The sequence below is a fragment of the Coniosporium apollinis genome, assembly GCF_000281105.1.
Source record: "Coniosporium apollinis CBS 100218 chromosome Unknown supercont1.57, whole genome shotgun sequence".
Taxonomy (NCBI): Eukaryota; Fungi; Ascomycota; class Dothideomycetes; genus Coniosporium; species Coniosporium apollinis.
In genome coordinates this window covers 108,151-127,839 of record NW_006913319.1, presented here as the reverse complement: position 1 = coordinate 127,839, position 19,689 = coordinate 108,151, and the positions used below count along the sequence as shown (strand labels likewise).

General features: G+C 54.6%; 7 protein-coding genes across 7 annotated transcripts; 2 read left to right on the top strand and 5 right to left on the bottom strand.

Annotated features, from left to right (window-relative positions):
• Nucleotides 1-1,033: 1,033 nt before the first annotated feature.
• W97_08459 (F-actin-capping protein subunit alpha) lies at nucleotides 1,034-2,199 on the bottom strand (the record flags this gene model as incomplete). The annotated part of the gene is made up of 7 exons (XM_007786426.1): nucleotides 1,034-1,376; nucleotides 1,446-1,583; nucleotides 1,656-1,708; nucleotides 1,760-1,849; nucleotides 1,909-2,018; nucleotides 2,074-2,092; nucleotides 2,143-2,199. 7 exons carry the CDS (start codon nucleotides 2,197-2,199, stop codon nucleotides 1,034-1,036), a joined length of 810 nt encoding a protein of 269 aa, XP_007784616.1.
• A 380-nt stretch (nucleotides 2,200-2,579) lies between these two features.
• W97_08458 (uncharacterized protein) lies at nucleotides 2,580-4,619 on the bottom strand (the record flags this gene model as incomplete). The annotated part of the gene is made up of 1 exon (XM_007786425.1): nucleotides 2,580-4,619. The coding sequence occupies one exon, from the start codon at nucleotides 4,617-4,619 to the stop codon at nucleotides 2,580-2,582; it is 2,040 nt and encodes a 679-aa protein (XP_007784615.1).
• A 678-nt stretch (nucleotides 4,620-5,297) lies between these two features.
• W97_08457 (uncharacterized protein) lies at nucleotides 5,298-7,458 on the bottom strand (the record flags this gene model as incomplete). Its single annotated transcript, XM_007786424.1, has 2 exons — nucleotides 5,298-7,296; nucleotides 7,373-7,458. 2 exons carry the CDS (start codon nucleotides 7,456-7,458, stop codon nucleotides 5,298-5,300), a joined length of 2,085 nt encoding a protein of 694 aa, XP_007784614.1.
• Nucleotides 7,459-8,267: 809 nt separating this feature from the next.
• Nucleotides 8,268-9,669, top strand: W97_08456 (uncharacterized protein; the record flags this gene model as incomplete). The annotated part of the gene is made up of 3 exons (XM_007786423.1): nucleotides 8,268-8,282; nucleotides 8,359-8,513; nucleotides 8,565-9,669. 3 exons carry the CDS (start codon nucleotides 8,268-8,270, stop codon nucleotides 9,667-9,669), a joined length of 1,275 nt encoding a protein of 424 aa, XP_007784613.1.
• A 1,525-nt stretch (nucleotides 9,670-11,194) lies between these two features.
• Nucleotides 11,195-11,942, bottom strand: W97_08455 (uncharacterized protein; the record flags this gene model as incomplete). Its single annotated transcript, XM_007786422.1, has 2 exons — nucleotides 11,195-11,523; nucleotides 11,582-11,942. The coding sequence occupies 2 exons, from the start codon at nucleotides 11,940-11,942 to the stop codon at nucleotides 11,195-11,197; spliced, it is 690 nt and encodes a 229-aa protein (XP_007784612.1).
• Nucleotides 11,943-13,436: 1,494 nt separating this feature from the next.
• W97_08454 (uncharacterized protein) lies at nucleotides 13,437-18,489 on the top strand (the record flags this gene model as incomplete). The annotated part of the gene is made up of 6 exons (XM_007786421.1): nucleotides 13,437-13,777; nucleotides 13,834-15,180; nucleotides 15,273-15,756; nucleotides 15,811-15,879; nucleotides 15,987-17,021; nucleotides 17,311-18,489. 6 exons carry the CDS (start codon nucleotides 13,437-13,439, stop codon nucleotides 18,487-18,489), a joined length of 4,455 nt encoding a protein of 1,484 aa, XP_007784611.1.
• A 608-nt stretch (nucleotides 18,490-19,097) lies between these two features.
• W97_08453 (50S ribosomal protein L33) lies at nucleotides 19,098-19,367 on the bottom strand (the record flags this gene model as incomplete). Its single annotated transcript, XM_007786420.1, has 2 exons — nucleotides 19,098-19,147; nucleotides 19,286-19,367. The coding sequence occupies 2 exons, from the start codon at nucleotides 19,365-19,367 to the stop codon at nucleotides 19,098-19,100; spliced, it is 132 nt and encodes a 43-aa protein (XP_007784610.1).
• Nucleotides 19,368-19,689: the final 322 nt, after the last annotated feature.

The following is a 19,689-nucleotide window of genomic DNA, read 5'->3' as shown; positions in this document are numbered from 1 at the left end:
CGGAGCTCATCTCCTATCCTAGAAGCGGATGGCCTCTTTCTGCCATCATTAACGCGTCGGCCGCCTCCATTGCGAGGTTGTTGCGGCGCCGGCTGTTGTGGAATGTCGTGAGAGAATCTGCAAGCCGCTCCGGCACGGCAGCCCTGAGGAGTGGAAAAGAAATGACACGCTTGCTTTCTGTCCCTTGTCAGAGCTGGTTGAAATGATGCGGATTTAGGATCTGTTACGTACTTGCGTGCTCCTGCCATGTCGTCTCAAATTCAGCTGCGAACGGTGGTTGGAAGACAGAAGTCCGATACAGAATCAAAGGCCAGCAGGAACAGACAAGTTTGATTTGAAACGATTGCAAGCCAGATCGCGAAGTCGTTGAACGTGCGAGTGAGTGAGTGAGTGCAAGCGCGCGAGGTGTGATGGGATGATGAAGCGCGATATCTCTCAGCCAGGGCTATCAAGACGAAGTACCATCCGGTCTCAACAGTAGCCCTCTAGAACAGCTTGTGAAGCTGGTGAAGGGTGCACGAGATGCAGTGAGTGAGGAAATGGTTGACCGAAGAAGTTGAAGTACAATTTCAAGACGTTGACATGACGAAAGTGCGTTTGCTACGTGCGGCTTCACGGCGGCGCTGCACGGTCAATGACGCGAATCACCTCACTGGAAAGCGGAAATTAAGGTTCTTGCTTTCAGACTGAAGAGAGGCTAGAGTGTCTCATTTAGTGAGATTGCCATGTCTGTTCACAAATGTGAGTCTTCTGCAGCCTGATGCAGGTGCGGATTATGGCATATTCTCTTGTTTGTTCACGTAAGAGTTCTCTCCGGTTCCTCCTATTGCTATGTGTCCTGAGGGCTCAGAATTTAAGAGCTAGAACACCCCAGTTGCTCAGTACGCACTAGTAGATGCTCCCATCCCTCAGACCTTGGGACTGCAAGCTGGCTCACCCATACCTTCCAGCGAGCTGCTTTTGATCCATGTTAATTACCTCACTGTCGGCTGCTATACCAAGTCACTCAGAGCCGCAAAGAGAATCAAGCACATCACCTTGCCCGTCCACCACCAATATCCTGCCCCAGCCTATACCCACTAATCTTCTCCCACTCAATCTTCTGCCTCGTGATAGGCAACTGCCTCCTCAGTCCCTTGAACGCACCCTCGCTCAAACTCCCAAACGCCTTGTTCAGGTCTTCCTGATACTTCCTCTCGATACTCGCAATCTGGCGCACGATCTCTGACGCCGAGGCGGAAGACGATAAGGAGGCAGATACGGGCTTGTCAGTCAGTAGGCGCACGTTGCCGTCTTCGTAATAGTGGACATCGACGTGGATGCTGCCGGTCAGCTGGCCGGAGGAGAAGGTGTACTGGGATCGCCAGCGGCCGTTCCTGGTGGCATGTTCAGTGGGGAGCCTCAACCGCAACGGGAACGTTTTGGTGTCTCTCCGTGGCACATACCAGAAGTTGTTTGGACTGTACTTGTTCGCCACTAAAAGTATCGCAATAGCGCCGTCATTCTCGATCGGATACACGCCCAGCGAGCTCGATGGGTAGTGCTCATTCGAATGTGTAGACAGCGACTTCAGTATGGATTTGCTGCCACAGGAGTTGCGTCAGCTTCTCTGTCCAGAGGCTTCGCATGGGTGACATGGGAGGGGAGGCTGGTACATGAGGTCCGCGTTCTTCGATTCCAGCGCGTACGACTGAACAGCTGATGCTTTCTTCCCCACAATCAACTAACGCTCGACGCTGTGTGCAAAAGAGAGGCGTACTTGTGTGTTGTGGTCGAATGCGAACGAGCTCTGGCTCTCGACGTCGAAGTAGCGTCCGTCGCCGAGGGAATTGTAGGAGCTGACTACGACCTGGTCCTTCGATCAGCCCAGACCCTTATGCAGAGAGCCTGCTTAGGACGTTCACGTACAGGTTGGCTGCTACCGGGTAGCGTGACCGTTGTGAACTGCTCCTCGTTGTATCTCTCGAGCGCGGGACCGAGCGATTGGAGGGAGCTGTCTCCTGCTATCGTCTTGATGGCTGTGGAGGGGCTTCGTCAGGGGCTTGCATGCGGTGTTGGTAAGAAGAGGCGTACCGTTCGTGACATTCGACAGCTAGTTCAAGTCAGATTGTGGGAGTTGAATGCTTGCGGCGGCATGCCTACCTCTCCTGGCGGCGCTGACTCCACGAAAGAGGCCAGCGCTTCTGAGTTTGACGGCATTTGAAGATGACACGGCTTGTATGGAGGAGTGGTAGCGACAGTGTAGTGCGGATTGCTATTCTGGTTGTAGGTGCGTTATGTGGGGTTAGCTGGGCTTGGCGTGGTGTTGAGGCTGAAATGATCGCTGGGGCCGGCACGCGCTTCATGAACCCATCGCGTGGGCACACCTTGGTAAAGATTTCTTAAACAGCGCGATATGTTTGAGAACGGAAGTAGTGATAACAGCTACATACGACTGCGAGGCGAGCGATGCCATCACACGACGCCTGTCCCATCAGCGCCTCCTTAGTTAGCTCCTTGAACTCCACCCATCCTAGATCATGCGCCTGTAGTGCGCCTAAGCACCTATCTGATACTCTCCATAAGCATACACAGAAGCATCACTCAATGCTCATCTTCATCAGCCCGTCATTCGTGTCCACCATGCCTTGCAGCCCAACCCTCTTCGGCCCCAAGCTCGGCGTGGACGTACTTCCACTACTGTTCGACCGCTCGCCAGCAGCGTGTCCACTAAGAGCCTGCCCCACACCAACAGAGCCCTCCCGGCTCGTCTTCGGTGGTGCTCCCCACTCCCCTCTCTGACCTGGTGATTGTGATAGGATGGGGCTGTTCTGAACACTCATGCCTGGTGATACTGCCCGCCGCTTGAAGGAATTGATGTCGTCAAAGTCATCATCGCGACGGCGCTTTTGTTTCCGTAGGCCATCGACTGCTGAGGGTGGGACCATTGGTTGAGGTGTTGAAGCGCGTGAGACAGAGGGCTCTCGCGCTGAAGGCTGTGTCTCGTTGCTTATTGTCGGATAGACTGAGTTCGACGGAGTGGAAACGGTAGGGGAATCCATGTTCATGTCTTCGCTCATGGCAGACGAGCTTTGGCGCGGGAAAAAGCTTATAGGAGGCATTTGCGACTGGCTGTCAAAGTTATCCCAGTACTCCCTTCCACTAACACTGCTGGCCCGGGACGCCTGCAAGGGGAAAGCACCGAATAAACCCTTGCCCGCGGGTGCACCGTTGTCGAGAGTCATAGCACTGTCTTCAGGTATGCCTTCCAGAGGTCCATCAAGACCAGGTACGGTCGGTAGCAGTGCCGGTGAAGACTGCGCGGTTGATGTTGTCGGCGCCTCGCTTTCGCGGACCTGCCGCATGGTCTCTGCTTCCCGCCTGACTTCACTGTCGACCGGTGCACTCTCCTCGAAGAGCTCTGCTCGTATGCGCCCAAAGGCTCGTGTCTTGGGGAGCAGGTTCCCACGCCGCGTCACAGGTCTACGCACCACTCCCGGCGTTGACGGCGCAGGCATTGTAGCCTCGTCTCCGCTGTCGTTGCCGGAAGATATATGCAGCTCGTTGGCAACCATGCTCAGACTCTCCCGCCTTGACCGTGTACTTTGCCTTGTCAGTCCTTGCGCAAAGTACCCCCCGTTCTTGTTTTCCCAGCTCTTGCCCGGCGGCGGAGAACCCGGGTTCGGGCTTGCCATAGAGCTGTGTCCACTCGCGCTGCTCGAACTTTTCCTACTTCGTTCTTTTCGTAGCCGCGCCCGCTGTCTGTGCATCAGGTTTGTGGAACCCGGCGAGAAGCTGACTGGCCAAGCCCCAGGGCTTGCTGAAATGCCAAAAGCATTGATCGCGGTGTTGTTCATCTTTGACACGTGTGGCGTGGACAATATCGGTTCTTCGTTGTCGTCTGGTTCCATGGGATCGTCTTCGTCGTCTCCGCTGCTGGAGGAACCAGAACCAAGCATATTCACGCTGCCAACTGAACCGGACACTCCCATTCTGTCTGCTTGACCCCACAACGCACTAGCGCCCATGTTGGGTGAGTCCATGCTGATCGATCCATATGCCTTCCTCTGTGGTATCGCAATGCCCTTCTGCGTGATGGTTGGGGAAGAATCCGGCGAGCTGTGGTCTGCGAGTGTAGAATGATGGAGGTTCGTGCAAGCGCGGGCGAAATCGAGCCCTCTGGAACGTCTTGGAAGCACCGTCACTGGCGTGCCATATGTATTGCTGCGGTCCAGTTGTGGCGAAAGCGGCGCGCGGGTGGTGTAGTTTGCTCCTGGACTCTGCACGCCCATATCCCTAGGCGGCAGCTGCAACGACAAGCCGCGAGCAAGGAAGTCGGGCCTCCTAGGCGTCTTTGGTTCGGAGGCAATGGCATGGTCATCTTTCGAGCCTCTTCTTAAGGTCTCGCGGAAGTTGGGCGAGGGTGATAGCGCTGGAGCAGTCTCGGAGAGGGAACGACTCTTGGACGGCGACTGCGATTTGGAGGGCGTCCGAACCGCGAACACTGAAGATGGTCTGCCATGGTCGGCATTGTCCAGCTCTAAATCCCGGTCGAGGTTGGTGGAGTGGGCAAGTTGATTTTCAATCATAGCTTCGATGGACGGCGGCACGCTTGGCTGATCAGTATAGGCGAAAGACATTGTGGAGGCTAAGGCGGTAGGAGTTGATCACATCGGTGGATGAACCCGACCAGCGGCGTTTGATGGTGACATGTTCCAGCATGAGCCGTGATTTGGTCATTGTTGGGGACGTGACTTCCTCCAGCGCGTGCGGAGGTCGAGGCTTGGTGTGACACGCTGAGGCATTGCCGCACCGACACGGCCAAATCAGTTCACATTACGCTTTAAGCATGCAGAGCATCGAAACTCGGCCTTAATCTCAGCTTGGAGTCTCTCCATGAGTCGTGGAAGGTCTTCAAGCTCAGATGCTTGTACCTATGTATACAATGATTCTTCGGCCCAAGTTCCCCTACTTGGAGCAACCTAAGCCCCTATCTTACGAACACGAGCTGATCATCCGTCACACAGACCCCGAACTCTTCATTCGATGAGACTCAGCCCTCTAGTTGCTACGTTACACTTGATAGATCCAGGGATAGATAACCAGCAAATCGAAAATGCGATGGAGACTGGTTGTTAGCCAAGCAGCGCCTTGATGATATAGAAAGTAGATCTAGCAATTGGCATCCTCCACATGTTCAGATAGATGAGCAGGCCAAGCCACTCCGCTGCAACGGATTTAACTATAGGGCTTGGCGAGTAAGAGAATAGCCAAAGAAAGCAAATGATGCCGGTCGGCGGACCAGCCTCTCAACTTACTCATGTGCAGATGATATCTTTCACATAGTCGATATCCTCCCAGCTCGCTTCCCATATGTTTAGGATCAAGAGCTTCCACTTACGGTCGTCTCTCTTCATCTGCCCTATGCACCTGCACATCCTCCTAGCATCACTTTGCTCGAGAAATCTGCTGCTGTCGTAGTCCCACAGATCGACTCCTTTCCAGAGTTCGTACACGGCATTGATGTACGGAGGACGGTCATGGAACAAGTCGCCGATAACGAAATGCTGCGTGACGGTGTCTGGTTCGCGGAAGGATGACCGAACCGTGGCATAGAGCTCGATGATGACAGTTCGGCCCTCACGGACAGCTTGACAGCCTATGTTGAGGGCTTCACCTGCACGAAAGCAGGTACGGAGAACGCTTGTTGCTGACAAGCAGATGATGGGGGACCGATCCTGAACTTGGCAAGGGAAAGGAGGTCTGACGATGGGCCGGGAGCTGTTACTTTCTCCAAGCTGCGTTGGGACTTCATCTGGCGGTGAAGCTGAGGATGGCATCGAGCTTGACCTAGGGATGTGAACTCGCATTTGTCGCTTAGATGTCGCTTTGGCTGGTTCAGCAGCCGAGTACTGCTCCGGTGCGGTAGGGTTTACTTCTAAGTCCTGCGTCGATTTAAGGAACTCGGCATCGTCGGAATCGACCAAAGGCGTCCAGTCCATAGAATCGTCGCAAGCTGCAGGGACAGGTACGCCGCGGGCAGAACTGGATGATGGTAACGGAGTAGGCAATTGCTGGATGGTACCCTGTTCTCGGCTCTCGCATGACTCGAAGGTCAAGTCGGGCAGACTCTCTGCCTCCGTAAGATCGGGAGTGTGGCATCTCGCAGCAAGTTGTAAGAGATCTTCATCGTCCACATCGGCGTCGAAGTCGTCAAGTCCAGCAGACCCATTCGTTGTAGATGGTTCAAAGGACAGAACTTGCCGGTTCCTCGCCTCCAAGTTAAACCCTGCTAAACCCGCAGGACTTTGAGTGTTTCGTAACCCTGGTTTGGAATCTGGCGGTGAAGGGGACACCACTTCAGGGAGCTCTTCAATGACTTCGAGAACTCTTGGATGGGGAAGATGGGCCAGTGGTCGTACTGGCTCAGATTGACTGCGGGTTCCTTCAAGCGGATCGTGCACCCTGTAAGCTCCTCGCTCGGAGTCTTGAAGAAGGTCATCGCGGCGGCGTATTGGCGGATTGGACTGAGCCGCGAGGGACGCATCAGTCGCACGCGAAGGTATACCATCGGCGAGCCGGGTACCGGCACTTTTCTTCTGTAGCAAGTTTAGGCTGCTTTCTGGCTGAGAGGGCTCCATGTACACCGAGCAACGGGTGCCTTGCTGTGCTTTGACTGCGTCGAGCGACGTAACGTGTGCAATCACAGGAACTCGATCAGAACAAGGCAGTGGTGCTGACTCCGATTCGAGGTTGCTCCCATAGCTTCCGGGCGTCGATAGCGACTGGGGCCTAGAGGCGTCAAGTTCGCTAATGATCCGCTTGGAGAGAGTGTAGCCTATGTTCTCGGCTTGCAGACCGTTCGGGAATGACGAGCGTGAGTTGGGAACGTCGACGTGTTGGGATTTAGGCATTCGCGGAGGCTGGTAACCAAAGTCTATCACGTCCGAGGCAACTTTCTCGTGCGTGGCCTTTTTCCTGGGCTTCGCAGCATGCGTCCCGTCTGAGACTGGCCTCTTCGTATTGGCTTTCTGCTTGCTCCTAGGGGCACGCTTACGAACTGCTGCTTTAGTTACAGCTTCAATGCCAGTGATTTCAGGATGAACCTCTACCGGCGGTTGGGCCGCCAAGTTATCGTCAAGGCCAAGGTACCTGGCCACGAGAGGGTTCCTCGACGGGTGAGCTCGAAGAATGGCATCTCGGGTGGTTGGATTTCGGAGAAGATCCTTACTTCCATTCCACGGTGGATGAGAAGCGTTACTGGAGATGTTGATTGGTGTAAAGCTAGTAGATGGAGAAGTAGCGGATGCCGTTTTCCTGTGAATTCGAGTAAGCTTGTTCAAACATTTTCAGGGAACATAAGGTAGACATCCGGAGAAAAAAGGCCACGCACCTCCGCTTGGGTCCTCGCTCCATGTTATCTCTCGCTGCTTGCGCTGCCTTCATCTCCTCCATATCCCAGCCATGATAGCTTGACATGCTGGCTGCAGATTACTCCGTGCGGTCATCAGTTCGGGTCGTCAGCTTCCCAATCCACCTCCTCTCCCCTGCGACCATCCGCCACTCTGCCCAAGCTCGTGAGCGTTGAAGTTTAGTTTCAGTCGACTGCGAAGACGTCGGAGGTTGCCTACCTAGGTAGGTACGTACTTCAGAGCGCCAAGACATGGAGACGCGGTTAGCTTGCCGGCCAAGTCACCTGTCACGCACCTGACGCTTCCGCGCGCAAGAAGGTTCAAGGCTGCAAAAACCTTGATAAGTAAGCTACTCGTATGGAGTTCCCTCTGCCCATTCCACCTGAAAGAGAGGAGAGACCATTATCCTACACCCGCCCTTTGACTCTACTCGGCCTCTACCGCGGCAGTATCAGGCTCACGATATCGGCCCGATTACTACCACAAGCTTACGAATCTTGTGTGGACCAGACACCAGATAGGACAGAACAACTAATGTTAACAGCTTGAATCTCTGTATGTGTGGTTTTTTTTGTACCTCCCAGCGGTTGTGTTCGCCTGGTTTTATTGCATAGCGGTACCCGAACAGGAAGCGTTATAACTGCGGGCTGCTGTCTTAATGCCGTATCGTTTTCACTTTTGTTCACTCAGCTTTTAGACCGCCTCAAAGTAATTATCAGAGAGCCTACTTGAAAGCCACCGTTATAGACTCGATCTTCCATGAGTTAACTCCCCAAGGATGCAACTAACAAGGTTGCGCAGCGCGAGTCAAACGGTGCCAGAAATTCCGCACTAAAACTAGTACGGAACCACTGCAGCGGATGTTCCTAGTCTAAGATGTTTGGCGGAAGTGTGAGTTGAGCACTCGCGCGTTTGCATGTACTTTCCATCCCTGCGGACATTGCTGAGTAACCCGATGATGGAATAGCGCAAGCCGTATTCGGCTGTAACGGTACAGATAGAGCGCCTTACGAGCGAGCAGTATGAGCCGGACGATCTTGGGGGCATCGTGGACCTAGTCGAGGTCGTCCGCATCCAGGATTCCGGGCCCACAGAAGCCGCTAGAGCGATTCGCAAAAAGCTGTAAGTAGGTTGTTCTCTAACGTGACTAGCTCAAATTAAGTCGTCACGTAGGAAGTATGGAAACGTGCATCGTCAGCTGCGCGCTCTCACCATCCTCGATGGCCTGATCCAAAATGCCGGCAGCCGCTTCCAACGTGCATTTGCGGACGAGCCCCTTCTCGAGCGCCTGCGCATACTCGCTCGCGACGACATGGTAGATCCGGACGTCCGCGCCAAGTGCAATATTCTGTTCCGTCAGTGGGCTGTGGCCTACAAAGGTACGGCCGGTCTTGAGCAGATTGCAACTCTGTACAAGCAGCTTCCCCAGACGAAAAAGCGGCCTCACCCAAGCCAATCGAAAGTCCTCAGGGAGACTGAAGCCGAGGCCGAACAGGAACCCTTGCCGGACTCGTCTACGACTTCCAGACATAGACCGACGCTCTCAGAGTCGTCCAGGACTGCCTCGTCACCACCCAGCGCATCCCGGCCGACCTTGCCTCCCGCGGCGCCTCTTTCGAGCTCATCTATATTCTCCAGCATGCATTCCAAGGACAGAAAAGGAAAAATCAAGCCGTTCAACCTAGAGAAGGAGAAGCCGAGGATCATGGAGACCATTGCATCTGCCTCGGTTGCGAGCACCAACCTCCAAAATGCGCTCCAGCTTGTCAATCGTGAAAATGAGAGAGTAAGCGAGAACCGCGAGGTCATGGAGCGCTTTGAGACCTGCAAGCGCCTCAGACGCCAAGTCCTCCGCTACATCCAGCTTGTCGAGTCCGACCAATGGATCGGGAGTTTACTGACCGCAAACGACGAACTCGTGAAGGCGCTGATGTCGTACGAGATACTTGACAAAAGCGTCGAGGATGACAGCGACAGCGAATACGAACAGCTGCCGGATGACAACACCAGTCCGAGTGCTGCCCGAAAGCCATCGCTTAGGCCAGGCACAGAAGCCGCTCTAGCTGGTCTGAATCTGAGCGAGCCATCCCCGCCGCCTAAACCGCAGAGGCCCGGCAAGATCGCAATGCCATCACCACCTCCGATGCCCATCCCTGGCAAGCAAAGAGCTGAAGACAGCGAAAGTGAGTCCGAAGAGGACCTGGATCCAGATGATCCATTTGGTGACCAAAACGCGGTCAAGACACCCTATCAAGAAAGGAGCGGGATGACCTGGTAAGTTGTACAAACGGTATCATACGCTGTCGGCGCCGCTAATGAACCGTAGGAGAGATGTATAAGAGGAATGAGCAACCCTGCTGCGAACGGACTGCTCGTTTCGCGCCCCCAAAACCCCAGACTTGTTGATCGAAAGCATAATATTACTATCTTTGCTTCAGCATATGCACGGATGCGCGGCCCGTGCGGCGCTGGGTCTGGGGAGCACTCATCCACATGGCTCTCCAAGTATGTGTCGGTGGCTTGAAAGTTGAGAAAGGGCTTGATAGCCTTTTGGGTACAGGCACTATGGACTGGTGGAGATAGCATCGGCACGGTATTCCTGTGTTCTTCGGCCCATAGCACTTGTTGGACGAATGTACAGATAGCAGCTCTGGATCAACTTGTGCATCACTTTGAACACCTCAAGGCCCTTCCGGTCGCTCGGACAGTCCCATCTTGCACCCTTTGACTTCATTCTTGGCGCTGCTTCCAAGTTTAGCGATTGCGGCTGTGCCAAGCAACGTCATCCTCGACCAGCTGTCAACCACGTACTTTACCACAGAAACACCTAACTACGGCTGCCCTTTCACCTACAAACAACCTCCAAACCTGCGCTAGCTAAGCTTCCACAAGACCTCCCTCAAGTACGGCTCCGCCTCCTCCCATCCCCGCCCACGCACCTCAAGCAAGTTCACAAAGCTAACCTCTCCCGAGGTTTACATCAGCCGCTCAAACCCCTCCACGCACGCCGCGATCCGCACACCTGAATCCTACACTCACAAGTCAAATCCGCCGCCATCGCCGCGATGCCCGACTCGACGAAAAGCTCCATCGCCTCCTCCACGCCCTCGGTCGTCAAGCCGGCGGTTCCTGGCCCGAAGCTGCCGTGCTACTGCGGCGACGACTGCCAGTGCTGCATCATTCCTTGCACTGTGATGTGAGAGGGGTTGCTGGACGCTATTCGGTGGGAGGACAAACAGTGGGAGGCGGGGGAGGGTCGGGATGCGGTTGGAGTTGTTGATAGGGAATCGTGGAGTTTATGTTCATGGGATGTATGGATCGACATGTGGGTGCATTGCGGGAATGTTGTTGTGTTATTGTTTTTGTTGGTTGAGTGTTTTCATTTTGTACCTTAGGCAAGCCTGTTCTATCGCCAGCATCAGCGCTTGAACTAGATTGCCCTACGCCCTGACACTGAACGCAGCACAGCTTCGTTCTGCGCCGTGGTGGGAATTCCGTGGAATTTTTACACACCAAGCGACTCAGAGATGGCGCTGGATGCTCGCGGTATGTAAATTATCCCTCATGCGGAGTTGCAAGACCACAAGCAATCAGAAGCAGCCGTAAGATACGAATAGAAGATTAAAGGAGTTTTAGAGTGTTCGATACCCGGAATCCCTTACTGCGCCGCTATATGACTTATCCATACAGAACAGAACTGGCAACCTGCACACACGTGGTATCATGACAACCTCGTTCATCCGAAACGGACCTAACGCCATCGTAGCCCACACCTTCAACTTCCACACATTCAGGTCTCAACTTTACTTCCCAGAAGAGAACAGCTTGTTCTTCCACGACTTGACCACCGGCGTCTCTATGCTGAACGAGCTCATAACATTCTTGCCCTTATCATGCGGCACCCGGCCCTTATCCGTCACCGCAACACTCGCCTTGCCCTTCTCAAGATCCCTCTCACGGTGATTCCTCGCAGCACCCGGCGGCGACGCCATCCTCACGCCCGTCCGTCTCGACTGCCTATTCGCCCTCGCAGCATCCGTGCGTCCGGTCAGCCGGCGCGAGAAGCGCGAGATGGATTTGCGGACTTCCCATTGGCGCTTCTTGGCGAGGTAGAAGAGGACAACAGAGGCAACTGCACCACAAATTAGCGAACAAAACCGTTGACTGGGCGTTGGAAGGATGGAGCTCACTGCCAAAGACGGCCACGATAACGACAACGGCAATGATGGCCGCGATGCCCCCTTTCGAGATGGAGAAGGCGCCGGTGTCCTTGCCGGCGGCGCCCGCTTCGTTGCTGCTTGAGGACCCTAGACCGCCAGGCTCGATGCCAGAGGTCTCGTCGGCGGTGCCGTGGCCGTCTACGGGGACTGGTTGCGCGGATGTGGCTGCTGCGGCGGTCGTTGCTGCAGGAGCTTGCTGTTGCTGGAGGATGGCTGTCGTGGTGGCTGCGGCTACCGTTACGGTCGTAGTAGCGAGGACGGTCGCGTCATCCGCGAGGGCCAGCAGCGGGAAGAGGCACGAGAGAGCGAGGAGAAGGGTATTGGGCTTCATGTTGGACGGCTTTTGGGTGGACTTTACAACTGTACAGTAGAAAAACGCGGAATAACTTGGAGTCTTCACAGAAGACGGACCGACAAGGAGAGCAGAGAAAGGAAGGAGAGTCAACTCGCACCACCTACTATGGACGTCTCCCGAGGAGCGCGGCAAGACATGGTTTTGTACATGTAGCGGGCCGTCGGGCTGGCGCAGGCTTCGCCGTGGGCGGTTAACCAGCTGGCCTATCCTCCGGTGCCTCGCTGCAGCGAGCCAGGGTTGACGGACAGCAGCATGTCGGGAAACCAATGCGACGGCATAACCGTCGGCCCTTGCAGTAGGGCGAACGACAGCGATGGGGTTGGTGACGGGCGATTGGTGTTGAGGTCCATGGGCTGGGCGGCTACAGGCGTTCCTGAAGTGCGTGCCCTGGAGCGAGATGTGAAACGCACGGATGTCGTTGGTGTTGCGCTTGTGTGATTGGGCGGACGCGGAGATGCTTGGCTGTGGCTTGAGACGAGCTCTCCGAACTCTCTGACTCTCGGACTCTCGACTTTCATGCCGTTTACTTTTAGCAACACTGCCAACGGCTAGTTTCATGGTTTCATGGCTTCATGGCTAGATGTAGACGAGTCTGAGAATGACCTGCGGAGTCGTCCGAGGCTGAGGTCCATCTCCGTCACAGTCGAGTGGTTAAACGTCCTCCATCAAAAGACAACTCCACACGCGATAACAGCCGCGTTCCACATGCGGAGCAACGAGCGGCCACGGTAAGTACCTAAAGAGAGATGTCAGCCGAGCATGCGAAGAGCATACCTGTGCAGGCATGCCAGACTCACCCGTGCACTGAGTGGCTTGAAGAAAGCCAGGCAGCTTTATATTCCTCATGAGAAACGCCTGCCACGGCGGCACTCCTAGGCACCTAGGTAAGTTCCTCGGTCGGTATATCACGATCGTCGTAACCTTCGCCAATCACTCAAAGTGTCTATCGATGACTACAACAGCGGCTCAAGTCCCATGTGTGTACAGCGATAACTGTCTACGTGCTGTGACGATGCTCAGTGAGACTGACATGGCCGCCATCTCTCTATACTCTACGCAGATATCCATCACATATCAGGTGATCACAATGTCCATAATCTCAAGCTTCGTTTGATCCATAGAACAACATTCCGCAAAGCTGCAGTTGATGATTGAGCTGCCGAACTCTCTTTACAAGTTGAAGCCCCTATCCAGTCCGAGGGCTGTTTCGTGGTCACGTTGGTGACAGACGAGATTCGCCACGCCATTCTCTCTTCCGACGTCAACCTCACCTCCACTTATCCCGCCTTGACTATCCTCAACCCTTCATCGGTTACTTCTATTGTGTGACTCGTGTACCTAAACAACAGCTCTCGATCAATTGTGGCTGTCAGACTTGCTCTGCGCCTTCTCAAAGGGCGGATTGCGCGTTTGTTGCGATTCGGCATGGCCGGTGGGGCCTCTCCAGCTGTAAAGACCGTTCCCTGCACCATGTCGACGGGCGCCGGCGAGACGCAGCTCTCTGGAGACGGAGCAGGTCTCCCTCAAGACACTCCCGAGTCCACATTTAGCCCGTCGCACCGTCTCTTTGTGAGACCGTCGTCCGCTGGAGATGACCCAACTCAGCACTTCAAGTTTGGCATGGCTCAGAAGCAACATTTAGACTTCACCGGTAACCGCAAGGGGGCAGCTGCAGCACAGATGCCAACCGTAGCAAGCAAGACAAAGACGGAACCTGCCCGCCCAGCCGCCACGGTCTCTCCGGAGGAGGAGGTCCCAAGAGAGCAGGAATCAGGCGATACACATTCAGTGATGGAGGCAGCAACTCCGAAGTGAGTATCTGTTGATGACGGTACACTCTGCATTACGCTGACAGCCGCCTCATTAGTGAGGACTCCACGGTTTCTGCGCTACCTCCTATGCCCAATACCGTCCCATCAACATCCCACGAGGCGAATATCGAGCCGCCCCTTGAGCGTCGAAAGCGACCAAGGAAGAAGAAGAAGCCATCACAGCTGCCGTCACAACCGCCGTTGTTGCAAGAGCCGGAGGATACTGTACCGCCGCAGACAGAAACAGCATCAGAGTTACCTAGAAGCACGGATCACGATACGACACGGGATATACCGTTCGACGTCCCTGTGCCTCACGACGTAGCGAAGGAGCCGCCCCGGCCTCGGACAGCGTTCGACAGTGAACCTTTTGACGCGGCTCTACATCGCGTTTCCGACCGCGCGGTACCCGTCAAGGCTGTAAAGAGAACTAAGACGAACCCTGTACCACAGAGCTTTGTTGCATCACTAAACCCCAGCACCTTCAAGAACACTGTTGCGGCTCCCGCTGCTTCGGCTTCTGACAGAAGGCCCGCACACAAGGCTCCAGTATTGCAGAGTACAGCGACGGTCCCGTCCGGACCAGGTCAGCCGTCAATCACTGATATGTTCCAGTGCTTGGGCTGGTTGGTCCAAGAAGAGCAACAGAAGCAGGCTCGGATCGTTCAGGCCCAGCAAGCGCTACAGCAACGGGAACTTACAAGCATCGAAGCCGCGAAGCAAGCTGTGGAAGCAGAGCTGGCTCGCTCAAAGCAAGCGAACCAGGATCTTGCCATCAAGCTGCAGCAGTCTGAGGACAAGATCAACCGCTACAATGAAAGAGTCTCTGGGTTACAGAAGTTTGTTAGTGGACTCGGTAATGATCTTCATAAGCTACAGATCGAGAGCAAAGACTTCCAGCGCCAATGCACCGACTTGGTAATCGAGAGTGGCGAGCAGCATGTTGAACGAGAACGGCTCGGGGAGGACATCGCTGCATGCTTCAGAAAATCGGCTCAAATGAGGAAAGCTATCAAAGAGACGGCTTCCGAAACCGCCATCTGCATTCGGGGTCTTGAGCAGTCCAAAGGCTTTCTTGAGAAACAGCTGAATGAGAAGGTTGGTGTGCTCGTTGAAGAGCGGGACAGACGGGTGGCATTGGAGAAGCAACTGCAGACTACCGTCGACAGCCAAGAGGCCATCAGAGTGCTGATTGGCCGAAGTGAGAACCACTTGCTTGACCGACTTTTTCAGCTTGCAGGAGACATTGAAGAGGGACACAGCAAGCTTGCAGAGAGCGGGGAGCAAATTGGAAGCCGGCTTAGTGAGTGCCTGACGACAATACAAGAGCTCAAGCGTCCAGATTCGACAGCTGCGCACGACATGCAACGGATGCAAGAGTTCATTACTCACTTGACATTACAGTAAGTTATTACTACCAACGTTGACTTGCCTCATGAAGGCCCTTTGCTGACCGTCTAATGTATAAGTAATGCCCCTGCTGACGTTCGCACAGGTTTGACAAGTGTGTGACCTCCATCAAAGACATGCGTCTGGATGCAGACTCGGCCAGGAAGTCCGAGGGCCAGAACTTGGCCGAACAACTCCAGGAATTGAAGTCCGAACTCGATGTGTCCCAGTCATTGCGCGCTCAGCTGGATGCATTGCGCGAGTCACACTCCACTCTCGTAGCTAGTGCAGCTTCTAGAGATGCCAGAATGTCCGATTTGCAGGAGCAACTGAGAAACCTACTGTCAGCCGAGAACTCTTACAAGAACAGGATTTCTGACCTTGAAGCGGAGATTCTCCGTCTCAAGACCTTACTGCTGGTTGACGGGGACGTTGATGGGATTTCGCGGCTCATTGAAGTTGAATCTCAGGCTGCGCGCCTTCGCAACGAACTGGAGACTGCGCGGGCGGAGCTGCATAGCGGCGCGGAGAAGCTGCGTACCAGCGTCGAGGGTGAAGACAACCTCCGCATACAGCTTGCGAAGCTCCAGGTAAGTACTGGCAGCTCAGTCGTTGAGAGTCTTACTGATGGGCAACCTCTACAGAGCGATTGCAATGATGCCAAGAAAAAGGCCACGGAGGCCATCGCAGAGATGGCTGAATACGAACGCAAGGTACGTATAAGCTTATCCTGTGCACCTGGCCTCTACAGACTCAAGACTCGGGCCTCTGTGACCTTCGACAGATGGTGAAGTTCAGAGCTCATGATTTGTGAATCTAGGCAACCGAACGTCTAAACGACATGCGCAGGAGCCTTTCGAAGGAAGCCAAGCGCCTACGTCAAGAAGACATCGCCGACTACGAGAACAAGCTTCACCAGGCCAACAAAAAGAAGAGTGATCTCGAGGCGTCGCTCAAAGAGGCCTCGTCGGCTCTCTTGTCGGAGCGAGAGAGGTTGCAAGAGCTCGAAATTCAGTGCCGTTCAAAAGACGCCCAAATAACTGCGCTGCTACATGCGTGCACTGTTAGCGATACCACGATTAAAGAGCTTCAACACTTCATCGACACTACTGGTCTATCAAAAGAAGATAGTGAATGGATCAACGGGGAATTGAAGCGACTGAAGGAGCAGTCACAGGCTAAGGATCTTGAGATCAATCTCCTGAAAGGCGAGCAAGCAGCAAACCTGAGCAAGATCGGTACGCTCCATGGAAGTCTGGATCAAGCGGAGACTGCGAAGCGCTCCGCTGAAGCTGCTGCGCTCGAGTTACAAGAGGAAGCCGATGCGGCACTTCACGAGAGTAGCGAGGCTACCAGCAAAGAGCTTCAGCGCCACCGCGAGTTACTGCAAGCGGCTGGTGACGCTAGGAAGCAAGCCGAAACTGCTCTTGAGCGAAGTCGTGAAAAAGCAGAAGCTGCCGTAAAAGAGCTTCAGAAGCGGTGCGTACGAGAGAAGGAAGACCTGCATCAGCAGCTTGCTCAAGCCGAACACACGAAAAAGGAGATCGAGCTCAAATACCAAGAAGTCCGCCGTGACGCCGAGGAAGCCTTGAAGAAGCAGCAAGAGAAGACCCGCGGCGACATTGGAGAGCTACAGCGACGCCTCCACGAAGCAGAAGCGGCCACCGAGCGCCTTCGTAGAGCAGATCAAGACGAACTCGAACGCCAGAAGGCAGCGGGCCAGCGTCTTCTCAGTGTTGCCGAGGAACGCGCATTGCAGGCCGAAACTGAACTAGATGAGCTGCGCAGCAACTTGAGGGCCCAGATTGAGCGGCAGCCAGCCCCAGTTAGCGTGTCGAAGTACCATGATGCTAATGTAAGTGGCTTGAATATCCTGCACACGCGAGCGTTCGAATCCAACTAACTCCGGAGCGCAACACCCGCCCAGAGTGACGTTCCTGACACCTTTTGATCAAGCTGTATGTTGGTCGTACTCTCCGTAGTCATCTGCAAGGTTATCAAAGGCCTGCTCCTGACAATGGAAGCCGCAACCATTGCAGCCTTGATTCTCACTGGGTGTCACGAGGCCTACACCGAATCGATACTTCTGCAACTTGCTTTGTCTATCATTGTCTTCAAATACTGACACGGATGACTGGGTCAAGGACAGCCAGAACGCGCAAAGCTCATTAGGCGGAGAGATAGCGAACAATGCGTCCTACGCATCGCAAAGCCGTGTTGACCGACCCGGTACTGCACGTGTCGTGGAGACTCCTCCAGCTGGTGTAGAGTCTCAGCATTTCAAGAAGCCACGGCGGAAGGTAGATCGACACAGCAACTCGGTGGTAAGCCTTGAGCGCAAACTGCAGGGTAAAGCAAAGCAGCCCTCGCAATTGGGCTTCGCAGATCTTGTGCCGCTGGAGAGCGAGGATTCCCAAACCATGTCGGTCTCACAAGACGTAGTACCGGAGACGCTGCCAAAATCCCGCCCGACAATCAGTTTCGCTCAATTCAACGAGAGCCTCGGAAAGTCGCCCCCAGGCTCTCAGACGAGCTCGTCGTCTGCGCTATCTGAGTTGGAAAACATTCGTACACCAAGCGAGCTGGCTATGCACCAAAGCCAGCGTGAGAAGCCTGCTGTACCTGCCGCACAGCGTGTATTGCAAGAGTTACCGATTGAGACCGCATCTCAGCGCCACACGAACGGAACTCTCAACGAGCAACACGAGGCGTCGAGCAGCACCGGTCTAGTTGTGGCGGACGAGTACGAGGACGATCCTTTCTTCTCATTTACTCGGCCGAAGTCTCAAGCCAACATGGCTTCACGCATGGCGCCCAACAATCAGAACCTTTTCATGCGTCAGCTGCCTAGCCTCGTCGAAGAGCATTCTGCATCTACGATCCTCGCTCGTAGCTCTCAGCATACGCCACAGCAGTTCGGTATATCTCGATCCATACCCAAGTCCGGCGGTTCAAGCTCGCCGCCATTCGTTCAGCAGGAGCCCAGGTCAACACACAAAGTCAAAACCTACCACCAACCGTCGTCTCGGCCGCAATCGGCCGCAAAGAGCCCTGCAGCTGAGCCTGGCGTGAAGCGTCGTGCATCTAACAATCTGGAGCCTTCCAGCAGCAAGCGCGCAAAGACTCCTATGCCTGCTACTCCTCGTAACATCAACACTAGCATTCCCGGATCGCAGCCATCCTCGGCTCATCCGCTGGGATCAAGTCGAATCCGATCTTCGCAGGTCGGTTATAGCAGCTCCGCTAAATCCGGTCGGCGGAAGTCGGCCAGCAAAGGTGTGTCAAGCCATACACCCAGTCTACAACCATATCCTAATCGTTGAGAATGACAGGTGATCGCTACAATCTACGCTTCTCACAAGAGACCACTAAATCATGAGAAATTGTGAAAACACCTCGACTGTCTAAGCGCTACGATCTATGAAGGAAGCTTTCTTGCTGTGAAGCATCACTGAAACATTCCCAGCACAAAAGACGGTTGCTCCCCATGTGCTGGTTCATCTTGTCTCGTCTTGTTTGCGACATTTACGATCTGTGCATCTGTTGGTGCGGGGTTTCCCGCTTACTCCGCGATTGAACACGGAAGGAAAGGAGCTTCGAACTTTCTCCGCTTGATCTTACAAAGGCGTATCTTGCTGTAAATATACGCTGTTCATCGAGCCAGAGCTAGCTGAGCTCATCCTCACGCGAACTCCGTACGCCGCTATATGCCGCAAATGCACAACTATTCACCTCTCCGCTCTGCCACTGCAAGTGTGTGTGTCTGTGACGCCATGCCGTCCTCCGCATCCCGTTGTGGTCTATCCTCTACACGCATGCAACCAAATGCCCACGCCATCGCGGCCATGAGCCTAGGACCTAGCGAGCACCACACGCTTCCACCTCCGAGGAAGCCAACAGTCGTAAGGTCCACCAGCCATGTGCCCTGTGACTACCTCGATCCACCGCGCTTCTGCTCAAGGAACAGCACCTTTTTCCGCACTGTGATGCTCACATGTCAGCCAGCTCTTCAACTTCAACCCCTTCCTCAGCCCACTCCATCCGTTCCATCACTTCATCCTATCCTCCAGCCTACTGCTGCATCCCCAACAGGCCTATGAGGTGCGTTCGTACACGTACCGACAGGATCGTACTTGAGCATGCTAAGCGGCCGGTGCGTTCGCGGACGCGTGAAGGTCTTGTAGTAGCCTGTCAGGGCCATGGAGATGAGGCGAACGGTTATGGTGCGGGATTTTGCTGTGCAGATGCATTGAACATTAGTTTGCTGGCTTCGAGAGATGGTTGGGTATTCGGGGTTGGGGGACTGGAGCGGGAAAGCGGGAGACGGGGATTAGGGGATTGGGCTCGCAGGATACTGTCGAGAGGTAGAGGAGGTGAGATACCTTTCTTCGCCATTGCGGTGGATGCGGGCGACAGCAAGGGATGCGCTGTGGGTGAGGCTCTGTTGGTTGAGGTGATGGTCTTGGCGGGAGTTGCCGATGGAGAAAATCGTATCACGTGTTCAGCCCTACCGCGTGTCCAAA